At 41.2% G+C, this 15,713-nt stretch overlaps 1 protein-coding gene across 4 annotated transcripts in view; it reads right to left on the reverse strand.

Annotated features, from left to right (window-relative positions):
- PHKB (phosphorylase kinase regulatory subunit beta) overlaps window positions 1-15,713 on the reverse strand; it is a 153,413-nt gene that overhangs the window by 17,122 nt on the left and 120,578 nt on the right. For 3 of the 4 annotated variants that reach the window (XM_035117350.2, XM_035117348.2, XM_035117351.2), the window contains 3 exons: window positions 12,589-12,679; window positions 8,584-8,786; window positions 635-769 (listed from right to left, as the gene is read on the reverse strand). In XM_035117350.2, the coding sequence (XP_034973241.1) occupies window positions 635-769; window positions 8,584-8,786; window positions 12,589-12,679 (429 nt within the window). Of the gene's footprint in view, window positions 1-634; window positions 770-8,583; window positions 8,787-12,588; window positions 12,680-14,842; window positions 14,934-15,713 lie in introns of all 4 variants that reach the window. The other variant, XM_035117349.2, reaches the window with a different exon arrangement.

A 15,713-nucleotide genomic window follows, 5' to 3' on the forward strand; every position in this document is an offset into this window, starting at 1 on the left:
TAACAAAATGAATCTTGGCATGTTATCCAGTGCTTTCCTACCACTTTCAATACTGTTCCAGGCGTAAAGAGACTGGAGCGCCCCTGTAAAATACCAGTGGTCTTGAACCAAACAATCTGGCCTTGACACTCTGTGTTGGGAGTCTGCCATTGTCATCATACTGGAGTGGCATATTTACAGAACTGGCACACTTCAGGAAGACAACATGGTTGTGTCTTGAGCCTGCTGCCGATGTTTAATGACAACCCAGAGGAAAGGGGTCAGCGATCAGCAGCTAAATGCTGCTCTGACTGAAACAAACTTCTTAAGTAACTGGCCTCTGGGTTACGTTGGCTTCCTTCCCGGTGTCAAACTAGGTAAGGGAAACCCTACACACCAGATGCTGGCAGCCACTGCCAAGTGAGGTATCAAAATCTGATGAGAGAGCAATGCTCTCTGCACAGCAATAAAGAGAGTGGTTAGACTCACCCGTGTCTGTCTGCTTTTTTGGCTTCAAAATAAGATAAAATAGCGTACTGTGGGGAAAGAACCATTTGCAAAGGGGAGGGGGGGAGGAAAATAAGAGAAAACACTGTTTGTGCAATCAATCAGCAAGGAATGCCAGCATGAGATGTGCTGCGAGAGAGCTCCTTACCTCCCTTGCTGCTGAGGCTGAAGAATATCCAAGAGAAGTTGCTTCACCTCACTGGGTGACAGCTGGTATAAATCCATGGGGGGCATCTCCCCTGCACGGATCTTCAGTTCATACTTCATGGCATGCACAATCCATCTGAAGAATGAAAACATCAGTTAACTCAATCTTTGTTTCTTAAAGATCCAAGAGGAAACCGGGGGGGGGGGGGGGGCTGTGAAGCTGAAGTTTCCCCAATCAAGAAAGGTAGCAGGAGAAAATCTGATGTGGATGGAACATATTAAGGTCTACACAACCTGTAACCTGTCAAGCTGAACATAGCCAATGTATTGCAAAGGAAACGTCAAAACAATGTAATAAAATGAAAAGCATTTGATTGTCTGTTGGTTTGAGGATTTAAAACCAACAACAATAATGACTGAATATCAATCATATTCACTCGATTTCAGTTCCTGACCAAAGATGAAAATGCAAACAATGGCAATTCCTGCCTCCTTTTCTGTGGGACTTCTCCAGCATCCCAAACTTTGAGTACTGAGGCCGTCTTCACGTGGCTGCCTGAATACAGTTGTTGAAGGATGGGTGCCAAAGGACATCCATCTATTTACGGGGGGTTGGAGGGGGAGTCTGTTTATTGTGATTTGATTCTGCACTTAGTTATTCCCAGTTTCTTTAGTTGTCCCATCAATTTGGAAGGAGGGAAGGGCTGTGTTCTTCACCTTTCCTGCAAGTGATTGATTCATCTGGGGTGCAGGATGTGGAAGAGTTTCCCAGTGCACTTTACCCAAATGCTTCCTAAGTTGCCAGTTGCTGGAGAAAGCACTCTCATAAGATGCAGTTCTTCTAGGTGATAGACAGGATTGGTTAAGGAAGCAGCTAAAGCCTTGGGTAAGTACATCAAGCCAAGCCTTCCAGTGCTGCATTTGGCAACAGTGACTGCTCTTGGTGAACAACACCTCCAGATTGTCCCCTGACACACCAGCTATTGCAGCCTCTACCCCAGCCAACCCCCCAAAACATCTACTAGCTGGTACAGAAGCCAAGAGGAACTGGTTGAAGGGTGCAATGGGTTTTTTAAAGCTAGACAGATTTCAATAACTAATCTCCAAAATGTGTCATTTTAATAGCAGCTTTGAAGCTTGTTCTCTAAGAAAAGAAAATCTTATACAAATTCTCTTGTGCCCCAAGGCACAGTTAAATGCTCTGGAAGGTCTACTCTGCGAGGGTACAGCTGAAAAGTCTGATAACATGAAATGTGGCCAGCCAGCCATCTTTTGCACAATTCTCTGAAACGCCATGAATGGCAAACAGAATGTACTGTTTACTTTGACTGCTTAATGGGCTATTCAAATTGCTTCCAAAAGCTGGCGTCTCGCCTTTAAAAGACAACACCATTTAGATGAAAATGAACTTGTCTGCTCAGTGGAGCTAATCTGGACCAAGTCACCTGACCCCGCTTTACCAAATAATCATTTAAATTAGAAGTTTTGTTTACTGTTTAATTAGCCTCAACAGACATCTTAGAAATACATTTTTTGGGGGGAAAGCATTGACATTCCGATGTGTGCGTCTGTGGCAAAATGGCTAAATGCCAATGTTTTACATTAGCTGTGCTTTGTTACTGATTAAGATTCTGGAATTATATCAGAATAAATTGCGATTTGGGTGAGAATGGGGGAAAGCTCTCCCTTCTCTTTAAAACTTATGTTTAAAGTAAATATTTGTACCATATTTATTGCATTACAAAAGATAATAGTTAATAATGTATTTGTAGGGAAGACATAACCTGTGCTAATTGTTGCTTCTTAAATGATACAAATACTGTTTGCTTGTTAAGCCCTGAATGGCTTGAAGTGTTCCCTCCCTCCCACCCTCCCTCCCACATTTCCATACCTACCCAGACTATAAGGTCAGACTCTGAGCCCCTTCCCTGTGTGAGGCCCTATTCGGTGGTGGCTCCCATGTTGTAGAGCACCCTCCTCAGAGAGGCTGGCATTTATGACATGATTTTTTTGCACCACCAAGTGATTTATTCTCATCATTTAAATTTTACAAACGTGTTAGTACTTTTAGACATTTGCACTGCTGCTGTCCTCACCACTAGTTTTATCTAGCTTTGTTCTATCCCTGTTTTTTATTTGTTTTAGATATGCTACTATGCTTTAGTCTCATATTCTTATTTTTTTAAAAAAACTATATTTTGAAGACAACTAAGAGACTATCATTTTGGGGGTAGTAGTAAATAAATAAATGAATGAAAATAAAATTTAAAAATCACATTGAACAAATTTTCACATTATGTACTAAAAAAGCAGCAGTTGCTTTAGCAAGCACCGTGATAAAGAAAAAGTGAAAGCTGGTGGAGTCCTTGGACAGAAATAGTTTAAATAGATGGGGTGCTTAACCTGAAGCCAGCTATAAAATAGGAGGGGATATACATACATTTAGAATTAATACAATAAGCCAAACATGCATTTAGAATATACAGTATATATAAAAACAGGATACCCCCGAATACACACTCAGCTCAGGAGTTTGCTTTCAGTAGCAGAACTGAGTGCTCAGTCCTTTCACCTTCAAATCTGCACCTGGTTTTCCTCCAAGCTTTCTTTGCTTTCAGCAGACTAATCTTGGAGTGGGGAGGGCAGGCACCATTTCAGCTACTGCTATTGTTAAAATTGGGAATCATAGACCCTTTTACATCCACTACAAATCACCCAGAGATCTACCACTAGATCCCAAGTCTACCTTCGGCCTGCAACTGCTTTAACTGAGTGTCAAATCCAGCTGAGAAATGAGGGGAACCATTTGCTATTTAGAGTGTAGTCAGGTTTTCAATCATATACAAAGTGCCAAATAGTGACAAGGTTATTCTTGCGGGTAGCATTAAACCTCCTCTATCTCTCTCCCCTGACACTCTTCCCACCCTCAGGCTGTCTCCTACTTATTTACTAGTAATAGCTGACTGCTCTGGAAATATTAAAAAGGACAAATCAAACACAACAATGAGAAAAGCTAATAATAAAAAGAACAGAAAGGGAAGTATCTACAGCCTGTGGGTGATTCTTGGTCAATGGCACCTCAGTCGCCAAATTACATGATCAAGGGGCACAATGAAGGCAGTTTTGGCTCCAGAGACCAGAGATGTGTCAAAGGTTAACATGCAGATCTACTGAAGCAGCAGCATCCAACTAAGAGAAGAAGGATGCAGTGAGGAGACACCATTCCCAGCCTCAGTTGCTATTCTGGTCTCTCTCCCTCCACCGACCCCCCATAGAAAGCAGCTCTGATACAACAATACTGGAGAACATTGCTTGAAGAAACAGCCTGAAGGACACACACACAGATGCTGTTAATTCACCAACAGGTAGGTATCCAATTCACTGATGTATCCTTCACCTGCTCACATGAGATGTTCTAGCAATGCAAAGCAGCAGATGAAAAATGGCACGTATGCATCCCTTCCAAACCTTTAGAGCAGGCATCCCCAAACTTCGGCCCTCCAGATGTTTTGGACTACAATTCCCATGATCCCTGACCACTGGTCCTGTTAGCTAGCGATCATGGGAGTTGTAGGCCAAAACATCTGGAGGGCCGCAGTTTGGGGGTGCCTGCTTTAGAGGCATGGTCTGCAAAAACCTGACTGACAGCGCCTGAGTAGCCAACATTTGATTGGAGGTGTTTACAGTAATGAGACTGTCAGGATCTGGATCTATTTCAGCATGAGAGCCGGCACACAAATCAATAATGAGGTACCAAATCTAATCATTATCAAGCCAGAATACTATTTCTGGGAGAAGGTTAATTTTGTTCACTGGAGTGGATGATAAAGGTGAAATAAAGGAAACTGAATGTATGGAATTAACCTTAGGAGAAGCAAGGAGACTGGTTTTCTCTTTCTGACACACACACACACACACACACACACACACACACACACACACACACACAAAAGGACTATTTAAATAGGCAAGATACGCTAATGAAGGCTGCAGAAAAATCTTGTTATTTGTTTACTTAGTAAGTTAAGATCCTGCCTGTCTTCCACCATGGAACTCCAGAGGGCTTCTTTCCCACCCAGGTGCTGACCAGATCTACCCCTGCTTAGCATCCTCAAGGCAGCTGTATCATGCATCTTCAGACCACACTTGTTGATCTCTCTGAAGCTAGACTGGCTCCCTCCTTGGCCTTATATTAGATCAATACTTCAGCTACCCATTTAGTAGTTTCATTGAAATATATGCTGCCCCGAGTGTGACATACCTCTTTACAGAAGTCCCACTATCAAGTTCTAAAGAACAGAGGTGGTTAAAGTAAAATTGCAGAGGCAGTGAAACTAAAGCCCAGATGATCTCAGAATGCTCCCTGCAAACTGAAGTGTTACCTAGCCCACCACTGCATCACACTCCTAATTAACACCCAAGCAAGCACTCAGCATCTAAAAGCAGCTAAGTGGCTTGTAAAAGGGAAAGGAGTATGCCCCTTAACAGCAACTAATTAATCTGTGCAGGAGGAGGAGGAGGTACACAACCCATACAGAGTGAAACAATTTCCAGAGGGGTAGCCATCTTAATCTGTTTTAACAAAAACAACTTAAGATGCATGAAGTGTTATTATTTCCTTCTGACCTCACTGCTTATGTTTCCTGAAATCTACTCCTGCCAACTTAGCATAACGCTTCTTGCATCTGCTGAGGTGGACTCAGCTGTCCTTCATGGAGTAGCTTATGCCTTGGGGTAGCCAATATGTTGCCCTCCAGATGCTGTAGGCATCATCCCATCCTCAGGCTCGCCGGGACTGATGGGAGTTGTCGTTAACGGCATCTGGAGGTACCACAAGGGCTACCCCTGGCTTATGCCACAATGAATTTGTTAAGACTGTCCTCAAACTCTTTGAAGTTAGCTATCACAACAACAGAGGAAGTATGGAGGATTTATGCAATCTCCTACTTTTCAAAGTAGCACGGCTGGAAAAATAACCAGCAATGCCTTCAAACAACCACCTTGAGTTGTTCAAATCCACACAATCCACCTGGGCCATATTGACTTGTACTACTTCTATTTTGGTGCTGGGTAATAATGCGTGAAGGAACTCAGACCCAGCCGACATATTTTATTGAATGACGATATACAATGGAATTTGTCAACAAGATGATTTTTTAGAGAGGATGGATTACATTTTTTTTAAAGAACTAGTTATAGCAGAACCAAAATATGCTTGGTTTTGTACTGGAAAGGCACAATACACCTGTTATACAAAAATTAAAAGGTGGCGGCATTTATTAAAGGACTATTTTCTTCTCCAGTAGAGAAACAACCAAAGACGTAGATTACAATTAAGAATGTAATGCATCCTGTTTTTGTTGTTAATGGGGAAGTATTTCAAAATGTAACAGTATTTAGCCTTTTATTTATATCAGGTTTAAGAGGGAAAGGTGGCATTTTAGCAAAAACTTAACTTTTTTTTTGGGGGGGGTATATGTTATGGAATAAGGTAGGCACATAAACTGATTGCATGAAGTCTAAGAAAGCTTCAGCAGCGAGGTGTGGAATCAGAAGAAGAAACTGATATTGGATGGAAACAAATTTAAATTCAATCTGAGAAGGCAAAGTAGCACTAAGGCAGGGATATCCAAGGGAATAAAACATAGCATCATAAAAGCCTGGAAAAAGCCAACTTCCCTTTAAAGCTTTGTTTAGGGCCATGTAAAACGACACATCAATGTACTGCTGCAACTGGGCTGCTCACATCGTGAGCGGCTTGCTCTTTGGAGCAGTCAAGCACACAAACATCCTCCTCCAGCTTGAATGCAGAAATCTGTGGCACTGAAAGTGTTACAGCAGTAATAAATCCTGCTAGATAGCCAAAACTTAAGCTCTGAGAGGCTGAAGGAGCGGAAAAGGCAATTCACAAATCACTCAGTTGGCTTACTCCCACTGAAGCCAATGGGGAGGCACCAGTTTTTAAGCACATGTGCATTGCTTTAAGTGGCTTGTGAGTTATGGGCTCTGTATGAAATGGAACTGAGCGGAGCATCCCATTTCTAACTGCTATGGCAACTAACTTTGATCAAACGATGAAAGCCGATAGAGGAGATGCATTGTCTCAGGTTTCTGCTACCTTCAGGCAACTGGAATAGCTAGATCCATACCCCAGGTATGCCATCCATAATTTATTGCCATCTATTGTGTTGTCGGTGCTCCAGTACAGAGTTGCGACAGCTTAACAATCTAAAGTGCCATTGGGAAAAACAGCATAAGCACAACACTAGATGAGAGCATAAATTACACAGGATTTGTCACAGGGAACATCCAATGACTTAGAAAATGCCTGCCAGGTATGCTTTGAGCTTTAGCTATGAGCAAGAGGAGTTGCCTCCCTACCGCTTGGAAAATACTTTGACTGGCTGATTTGTTTTTCTCCACATAGCTCAACCTGTAGGCTCATGGTGGGTAACCAAAGCAGCAACAGAAAACTTCTGCTGAAATTGCCCCATCCTTTGCCAGCTTAGACATTAATCCTATACAGTATACAGACCATAGGTCAGTCGTAGAGAATCTATCTACTTTGCATGCAGAAAGTTCCAGGTTTAGTCCTTGGCATCTGGAGGGAAACCAACCTGAAACCTTGGAGAACTGCTGAGAACTCTGGAGAGCTGCTGCCAATCAGTGTAGGTAATACTGAGCTAGATGGAACAATAGTCTGGCTCAGTATAAGGTAGCATTCTGCATGCCTTATGCATACAGTGGCTTGCGAGCAAGTCTAACTGAACATAGCAGGAATTACTTCTGATTAGGCAAACATAGGCCAACAACAAAGATCAGCCAAAACAGATGGGACTTTACAAAGATATACAACAGGGCAAATCTGCACTGTATTTCACAACTGAGGGCTAGCTTCCCAAGATGCTTTTCTTCATGTCTGTCTCCATGTCTGAACTTGACACAGATTCTGCTGCTAAGGAGGATATAATTAGGGTTGTCATTCAATATAAGAAATTAGCCAAGTAACTGTGTGTGCTTTAGTTTATTAATCTATTGATTAAGCCAGCATAAATATGCATATCAAAACAATAGCTCTATAGAAAGTTTTCAAATTGTGGCAGCAAGTATCATTTTAGAAGAGATACTCCTTGTTCTCTCACACACATGAGAAATGCTCTTTTCAATATATTAGTCAATCCAAAACTTTTTTAAAATAATAATAATAATAATGATTGAGTGACTAATTGCAATGGGACACTTAGGAGGAAGTGAGCTGTATGGCATATTGGGTCTAAGTCATTTTATTTTATTTATTTTTAAATTTATATCCTGGTCTTCCTCCCAAAGGAGCCTAGGGGGCTGCAAAAAAGAAGCAATAAAACAATAAAGAAATCTTAAAAGCAATTCCAGTATAGTAGATGCAGAATGGGAAAGATCTCAACTGAAAAGGCTGGTTGGAAGAAGACCATCTTCAGTAGGCACCCAAAAAGTCAACAGCAATGGCACCTGTGTAATATTTAAGGGGAGGGAATTATGAAGGGTAGGAGCCACTGAAGTCCTAATTCCTACACTGTGTAGAACCGACCTCCTGATAAGATGGTATCTACATGGGGTCCTCACCTGCAGAGCACCAGGATCACTTAGGTATATAAGGGGTGAGATTATCTTTCAGGTTTTTTTTTTAGGGTTTTAGAGGTTAGAACCAGCTCTTAGAAGAGAACTGGGAGTTGAGACAGACCATTGACATGTTGGTTTAATGTGCCCTAGCAGACCAACCAAGAAGGCAAGCAGACCCCCCCCCCCCACATCCTGGACCTTGATTCACTAATATTAATATTCTGAATTATTATTTCCTTCAAAGAGAGCAACCTGTCTGCTTTGTTGGTGTGCACACTTTAGAAGGCAGGCAAAGGCCAACTTGGTTCCTCAGATGATCATGAGAATAAAAATTGAAGTTGGTTTACTAACCCCACTCGGATCTTCAGCATTCCATTAAAACATTCTGGGGAGTTGGAGATGATCCAGCCAATATGAATGACAAGTTCTTGCTGAAGAACAGCTTCCCTCTCATCCTGCAAATTACACTTGTTGTAGATGATGTCCTTAATTGCACCAGGAGACAAGGGATTAGATATAATTTCTTCTTCCTGGCCAAATGCCCCAAGAGTTACCTAGAGGAATATATTAGCAGCAATTAGAACTACAACCTGAAACAGGAAAGCGGTGAAGGAGTCCTGATTCATTATAACCCCTTGACTCAACTCTCCCTGTTTCCATCAATATTGGATAGAGGGGAGGATAATTAGCTGAGTTAAATTTAAAGCCGATGAGTAAAAGGGGGTTTACGGGGCTTTGTTATTTTGTATTAAAACAGGCATTTGTAATGAAAAGAAGCATCATTCCAAAAGGCAAAATAACAACTTGGGAGAATGTGTGTTCAGGAAAGTGGCCCGATCTGCACTGTTGATTCCTTATGATTAAAACTTGCTGGGTATATTAAAAAATAAAATAATTCTAGTTCACTTCTAGGGAAGCAGGAGGGCAATTGTCTTTCTCTATGACCACCATTAGGTCTTCACAGTCATGGAATGCCTCCCTGGCAGCCTTCAAGGCCTTACTTTGCCACAAATCCCAGTGAAAGGTGGGAAGAGGGGAAGAGGAGTTGAAGATGAAGGGTTAGGGAGGTACAAGTTCAGGTTGTTCTGGGAGTGGGGCATAGCATGGATGGAACAGACTACAAACCAAGGGGTTCATGTTGTTCAGGGGTGGGGTCGCATGGCATGGATGATGCAGGTTTCCAACCAAGGGTTCAAATTGCTTGGAGGTGGGGGTCATGGCATGGCAGGCTACAAACCAAGGATTCAGGTTGTTCTCGGGGTGGGCATAGCAAAGCTGGTGCAGGTATAAACCTAACTGAGATGCCGGGTGCATAATCATGGGCCCTTTGTGTTCATGATATGTTCAAGCCCCCTCTCCATATTTTCATTTCTGCATTTTAACACAATGCTACAATGCCTAATGTTAGGTTGCTTAACAAGGCATCATGCTTATATCTGATTCTTCACATACACACACACCCTTGGTGTCAGCAATGCTGCCCGTCCTTTTTAGCAATGATTCATGAGCTGTGAGATCACATTCTAACAAACCCCTTCATTTGGACACTCAAATTACTACCCTGGTTTCTCTACAGTTATGGCCATTATGTCTGCATCAGAGTCATCCAAAGTTCCTACAAAGCAGGCTTCACTTCTCACCAGGAACTGAAAGCAAAGAGTTCTACCATCTGTTCCCCTGACCATTGCTAAGGCTCAGGCAGCATTACTGACTCTTGGACCCCAAGAAAAAGAAAAAGGAAGCTCTCAGCCAAAGCAGACAACAACCAATAGTGCCAGCTCATGCTATATAAAAGCATATCATTTTTAAAAAATGATTACACAGTGCACTTGTGATGGAAAAGCCCCCTATAAAACAGCACTGCTTTCCTGTAGGGCAAACGTCTGGGATCACAGCCACAGTTTTGTGAACAAGCATGCTCAAATGCCCATCCCTTGCCAAAACATTTACTTTCCCCCTTGTTTTTCATGGGTGATCCATACTTTTGGCATAATATAAACTCTGTAAAGTCTAGACTCTTCAAATTTATAAAGAATAATTGCTTGAAAACATTTTTAGCATATTAAGTAAAGTTGTAATATGCTTCAAGGAAGCACCTTCAAAGTACATGGCCTTGAGAGTCTTGTTAGCACTGGTGGAGGTTAAATTAAGCTCTTGAATTGGTTTGGCCCCTAAGAGGTTGATTGGACCAGCATGCCAGAAGCTAAATCCCTAGCATGCCCTTCAAAAGAACCCTGGGTGTTGATGGAGCTATGACATATTTCTGTCCATTCCTGAGAAACTGCTGTCCATCATCCTCCCCAAAAAACCTGCTAATTTTTTAGAACCAGCTCAGCAAACTACTCCCAACGCAGAGCTAGTAGAAAGGTCTGAAGTATAATTATTGTTCCTCAGTGATCTGCTTGCTCTCTTTGATACTGTCTTTCCTCCATTTATTATTATTATTATTATTATTATTATTATTATTATTATTTACTATTATTATTATTACTACTATTATTATTAAATCTTCTTATAGTTCAAGTGCTCTTATAATACTGTAAACTCAAAAACCCACTTAGGCACCTAACTATACTATAGACCAGGGTTTCCCAAACTTGGGTCTCCAGCTGTTTTTAAACTACAATTCCCATCATCCCTGACCACCAGTCCTGCTAGCTAGGGATGATGGGAGTTGTAGTCCAAAAACAGCTAGAGACCCAAGCTTGGGAAACACTGCTATAGAGGAACAGGTAGAAGTAAAGTTGGGGAGCAGCCGTAGCTTAGAGCACGAGATTTGCATGCAGAAGGTCCCAGGTTCAATAACCAGGTTGGACTGGGAGACCCCGTCTGAAATGCCTGTCAGAGTAGGCATTACTGAGCAAGATGGAACAAAGATCTGACTCAGTATAAGGCAGCTTCCTATGTTTCTTATGTCCAGAGCAACTAAGAGGTCAGGAACCTTAGGAGGGATGCATTCTCCTGTAAAGCTACTCTGTGGGCAGTTCTTAGTTGGGAGCAGGTGTAGAAAGTACAAAGAGCTGGCAGCCAGATAAAATCTTGGTGGCATGGCTGCAAGGTTATGCTTCTACTGGAAGGCACAGGATCCTGTGTTTAGGGTGGTGGTTGAATTCCCTCTCAGGTGAGCAGTTTGCATGACAGCATTAGGTTGAATGCATGTGTTATAAGCACACCAGAATAATAAAATTTGTGTACCATTGTTGTCCAAGATTGACAAAGCCACTGCAAAGTTTGGAAGAATCCTATGGAAAAAAATTAGACTGCACCCAAAGCTACTTACTCTGGAAAGTTTCTATTTAGACGGCCAATAACAGCTTTGGGCATCATACAACCGTGTCAGCCTTTAAAATTGTTGTGTCAGGAGGCAGGCAGAAATGTTTCTGTTTGGAAATTTTGAAATAATGTTTCTACCTGCTCCTGGAAGATAGCTGCTAAATTCTCTTTAAAATGACAATTGCAGCAAATAATCACTGCTTTGTTACACTTATCATCCTGGCATCCCCCATTCTCTCCCTCTACCTGCCAATTTGCTGCTCCTGCCTCTACTTGCTTTTTATATTGTACCCATCACAGGGTAGGGACCTGACCTTTGGCTATGTAACTAAGCCTTAGGCACACTGATGTTGCTTACACAGAATGCAAAAATAATAAACCCTATATCCATTTTTTTTAAATGAAGAAAATGCCTTACTCGTGTAAGACATGCCACACTGTTCCTGTTTTAAACAGGGCAGAATAACAGACGGTCAACACCCTGCTCATGGCTACACAATATGCCCAGGGCTAAGTTCTGGTTTGAACCCATGGATTCTAGACTTGAAACAGAGCAATTTGTCAAGTGAACAACACCTACTCCTGCCCTCAAAATCTATTTATTTGGAGGCCTGGTGGGTTGTCTGTAAAAATAAATCTCCCCTACTATGTGTGTTCCCTTTTCAACCTAGTAACTATTAACTATTAGCTTTCTATGTTAAGCACAACCACCTGTCACCCAAGCTGTAACTTATAAAGTATTTCTTTTTCTCACATGTTCTCCCCACTTAACTACATTTAATTTCTTTACCATGGGGTTTGGGGGGGTGCTACAGGGGTGGGGAGGGCAATACAGCAAGGAAGGGAAACCAATTTGCTAACCCCTGTTAGCAAGGTGCCAGCATGGTCCTCTGAAAAGGTTTGATAGAGCAGCCATTATCTAGATTTGATGCAACTTGTTGTTGTTGTTGTTGTTGTTGTTGTTGTTGTTGTTGTTGTTGTGAAAGGCTCCTCTCTTTTAATTAAGCCAACTAATGTAAGAATCTTCAGAAATCTAAAGCTAATGTTTTATCTGATTAACAGTTTCAAAAAACACAGACTTACCTGTTTGCCCTGAACTAAAACATTAGTAATGGACGGTGCAAGGCTGTCCACTAGTTTACATAAAAGACTTGCTGCGAAGCGCACAACAGACCTAAGGGCAGAAAACAGAGCAGTCCTGCTGGATATCAAACATGAGTTTAATGAATTCGAGAATCTGTTTGAAACTGTGTTGCCACATTTCATCAATCCCCAAAGCTAAACATTAAAATATGTATATGGTATTTTGTACTTGAGTTCTCTTTTCGTGAAATCTCTTTTTTGGGGAGAGGCTAAATCTTCAATTATTTAGGCACTGAAACAAAAACATTGTAAAAACGGCTATGTTGGGAACACATTTTGAATTCATTAAACTGCATACAACATTACAAGACATTGCTGTTCCTTTCTCTGACACTGCAACATGATGGCTTGATGAAAATTATGTAAAGAAAGAAACATTCATTGCTTCAGACCTCCTTGACAATTTGCATTCAGAAAAATTCTTTCATTAGAGAGGTGTTTTGGATCTTCTGTTTTGGATCTTCTGAATAAGAATTAAGGCACTTAAACCAAATGTCATTGTTGCCTTTTTGCATAGGAATTTGAAGTGTTTCAGATTCCTCAAGACGCTGCTTGAGAAAGTTTCCTGTTGTGAGGGAAAGTTATAGGGCACGCAGGACATACGGTATTTAACACAGTTCGAAAGCATAGGCAGAAAGAAATAGGCACATTCACACATATATGGTGGCACTGTTCAAAGATAAAAACCTTTCTGGAATGGGGTTTTAGAGGAATTAAAGAAAATATTTAGATATAATTTAAAGAAAACTCCAGAGTCTTTCCTATTGGGAATGGTTGGCAAAGAAGTAGAAAAGAAAGATGAAAAGGTATTTTTGTCTTCAGTGGCGGCAGCTAGAATTCTAATTGCTAAGTTATGGAAAAGCCAGGAAGTCCCTACCATCAGAGATTGGCAAGAAAAATTAATTAGTTATATTGATCTAGCCAGACTGACAAATTCAATAAGGGGTGGTTCAAATAAAAAATAATTGGGAAAAAATGGGAAAATATGTAAAAGAGCTTGGGTTAAAAACAAATATCTTGTAGAACTTCCAGAAGGAAAATATTAGATGCAGCAGAGATGTGAACAAATCTGAAGCCAGGGAGGAGGAGAAGGGGAAGTCGAATCGTAAAGAAGATTTGAATATAAATAGGAATATGAAAATGTACAAAGCAGGGGAAAGGATGCCGTAGAAGACAGGATAAAGCATGCTGAAATGTATATGATTGTTTATCTGTATTTTAAGTTGGTTTGTATTTCAGTTGGATGTTTTGTTCTGTTTTGTTTTATACTTATTTTAAAACTAATAAAGATTTATTATTTTAAAAAAATGAAAATGTCCTGGTCTTAAAATAAACTAAACATACCACACTCATATATGTAGGTAATGAATTTCAGTGGTCAAGTTTTGGTAGCCACTTGCCAAAGACAGCAGTGTTTTATGGTGGATTCAGGTGGTTTGCCATATGCAAAGCTCATTTCTCCATTAATGAAAAATATATGCAGCCAGCCAGCACATATTGAAAACTACATGTGATCATGTGATCAGAGCATTCACAGCATGAAATAATGATCACATTAACTGAGAGTTTTTAACCTCTGCTTCTCAGACTGAACAAAATGCACTTCTACAAGCAGGAAAAATATATGCTGAACAGCCGCTTGCAATGAATCCATTATACTTGTTTTTTAATTCAAATATTCAGCCCCACACCTGAAATGTTACAGCCCAGCAGCAGATAAATCATGTCTTTTTCAGCAGATGATGTGGGAACAGTAGAACTTTCCACGTGTATGCGTGGATATACCATAGCAGTGAAAACGTAAACCATGTAAAGTGCTGGGTTTTAAAATGGGCCGCAGTGTTTAAGAGGGATTTATATCGACACAGCTATCTTTTCTACAAAAGAAAATCAAACATAACAATATTTCTGAAGTAACTGGATGTTTCACATTGCCCAACATAGGATTTGTAACTGCAGCTATCATTTATCACAAACATTAATGAAATGGGTGTGTGATATTTCACTAAGGTAGCGTAAAATCCATCAACCAAATTCATGTGGACTTGTATGATGGCGGGTGCACACACTCCTTAAAATCAAGAGCCAAGCACTGGGAAAAGATAAAACAGCAGCACCATAAGCAAAGACCATCAAAATGCAAATAAGAAAGCACATGTCAAGCAGCACAGCTCCAAACCTCTATGCCCTTTACCTGCTTCCCGTGGACTACCAAAGTTGTAATATGGGGGGCTAAAGAAGCAGCGAATTTCTGAATGTATGCCGCACTGCAGCGAAGCACCAACCTAGATGTGGCATATGATAATTATGAAAGAGGAATTCAAGAGGAAGACTGTTTCCACATTTATTTTGTACAAAATATGCCTAGTGATCCAGTGAGGCATGTCCAAGAAGAATGGTGTGTGTGCGTCCTGAGAACCAAAAACTGAAACACCCATTGGGGACGCTGAACTAGCCATGAAATTCTTTAGAAGTGATTTATTCTGACATGTTGTTAGGAAGATACGGCCGTAAGAAGGGCTTGCTGGATCAGGCCAGTGGCTCATCTAGTTCAGCATCCTCTTCTCACAGTGGCCATTCTAGATCCCTATCCCCAGAGTGGCTGGGGAAACCCAGCCAGATGGGCAGGGTATAAATAATAAATTCTTATTCTTATTCTTATCATTATCCTATGGGAAACCCGCCAGCAGGGCCGGAACACAAGAGGTCTCTCCCATCCTGTGGTTTCCAGCAATTGGAATCCAGAAGCATACTGCCTCTGACAGTGGCGGTAGGGCATAGTCAACGAGTTGGTAGCCACTGACTTAGACAGCTTTTTAGACAACTACAGGGAGCACAGGCCACAATAGCTAAATGGAACCCCATGTACAGAGACAGTATCTTTCCGGATCCCAGATGCTGCAGACAAACAAGGGGAAATAGCTGCCACTTTCATGGTCTCCTTGGGAATACCCAGATAAATATGACTCGTCACTGCTGTTAACAAAATGCTGAGCCAGACACAGCATTTATTATTCTGGCCACTGACTGGATTACTGAGAGCATCTCAGTTTAATTCCATTCTG

This window comes from Zootoca vivipara, chromosome 6 (assembly GCF_963506605.1).
Source record: "Zootoca vivipara chromosome 6, rZooViv1.1, whole genome shotgun sequence".
Lineage (NCBI taxonomy): Eukaryota > Metazoa > Chordata > Lepidosauria > Squamata > Lacertidae > Zootoca > Zootoca vivipara.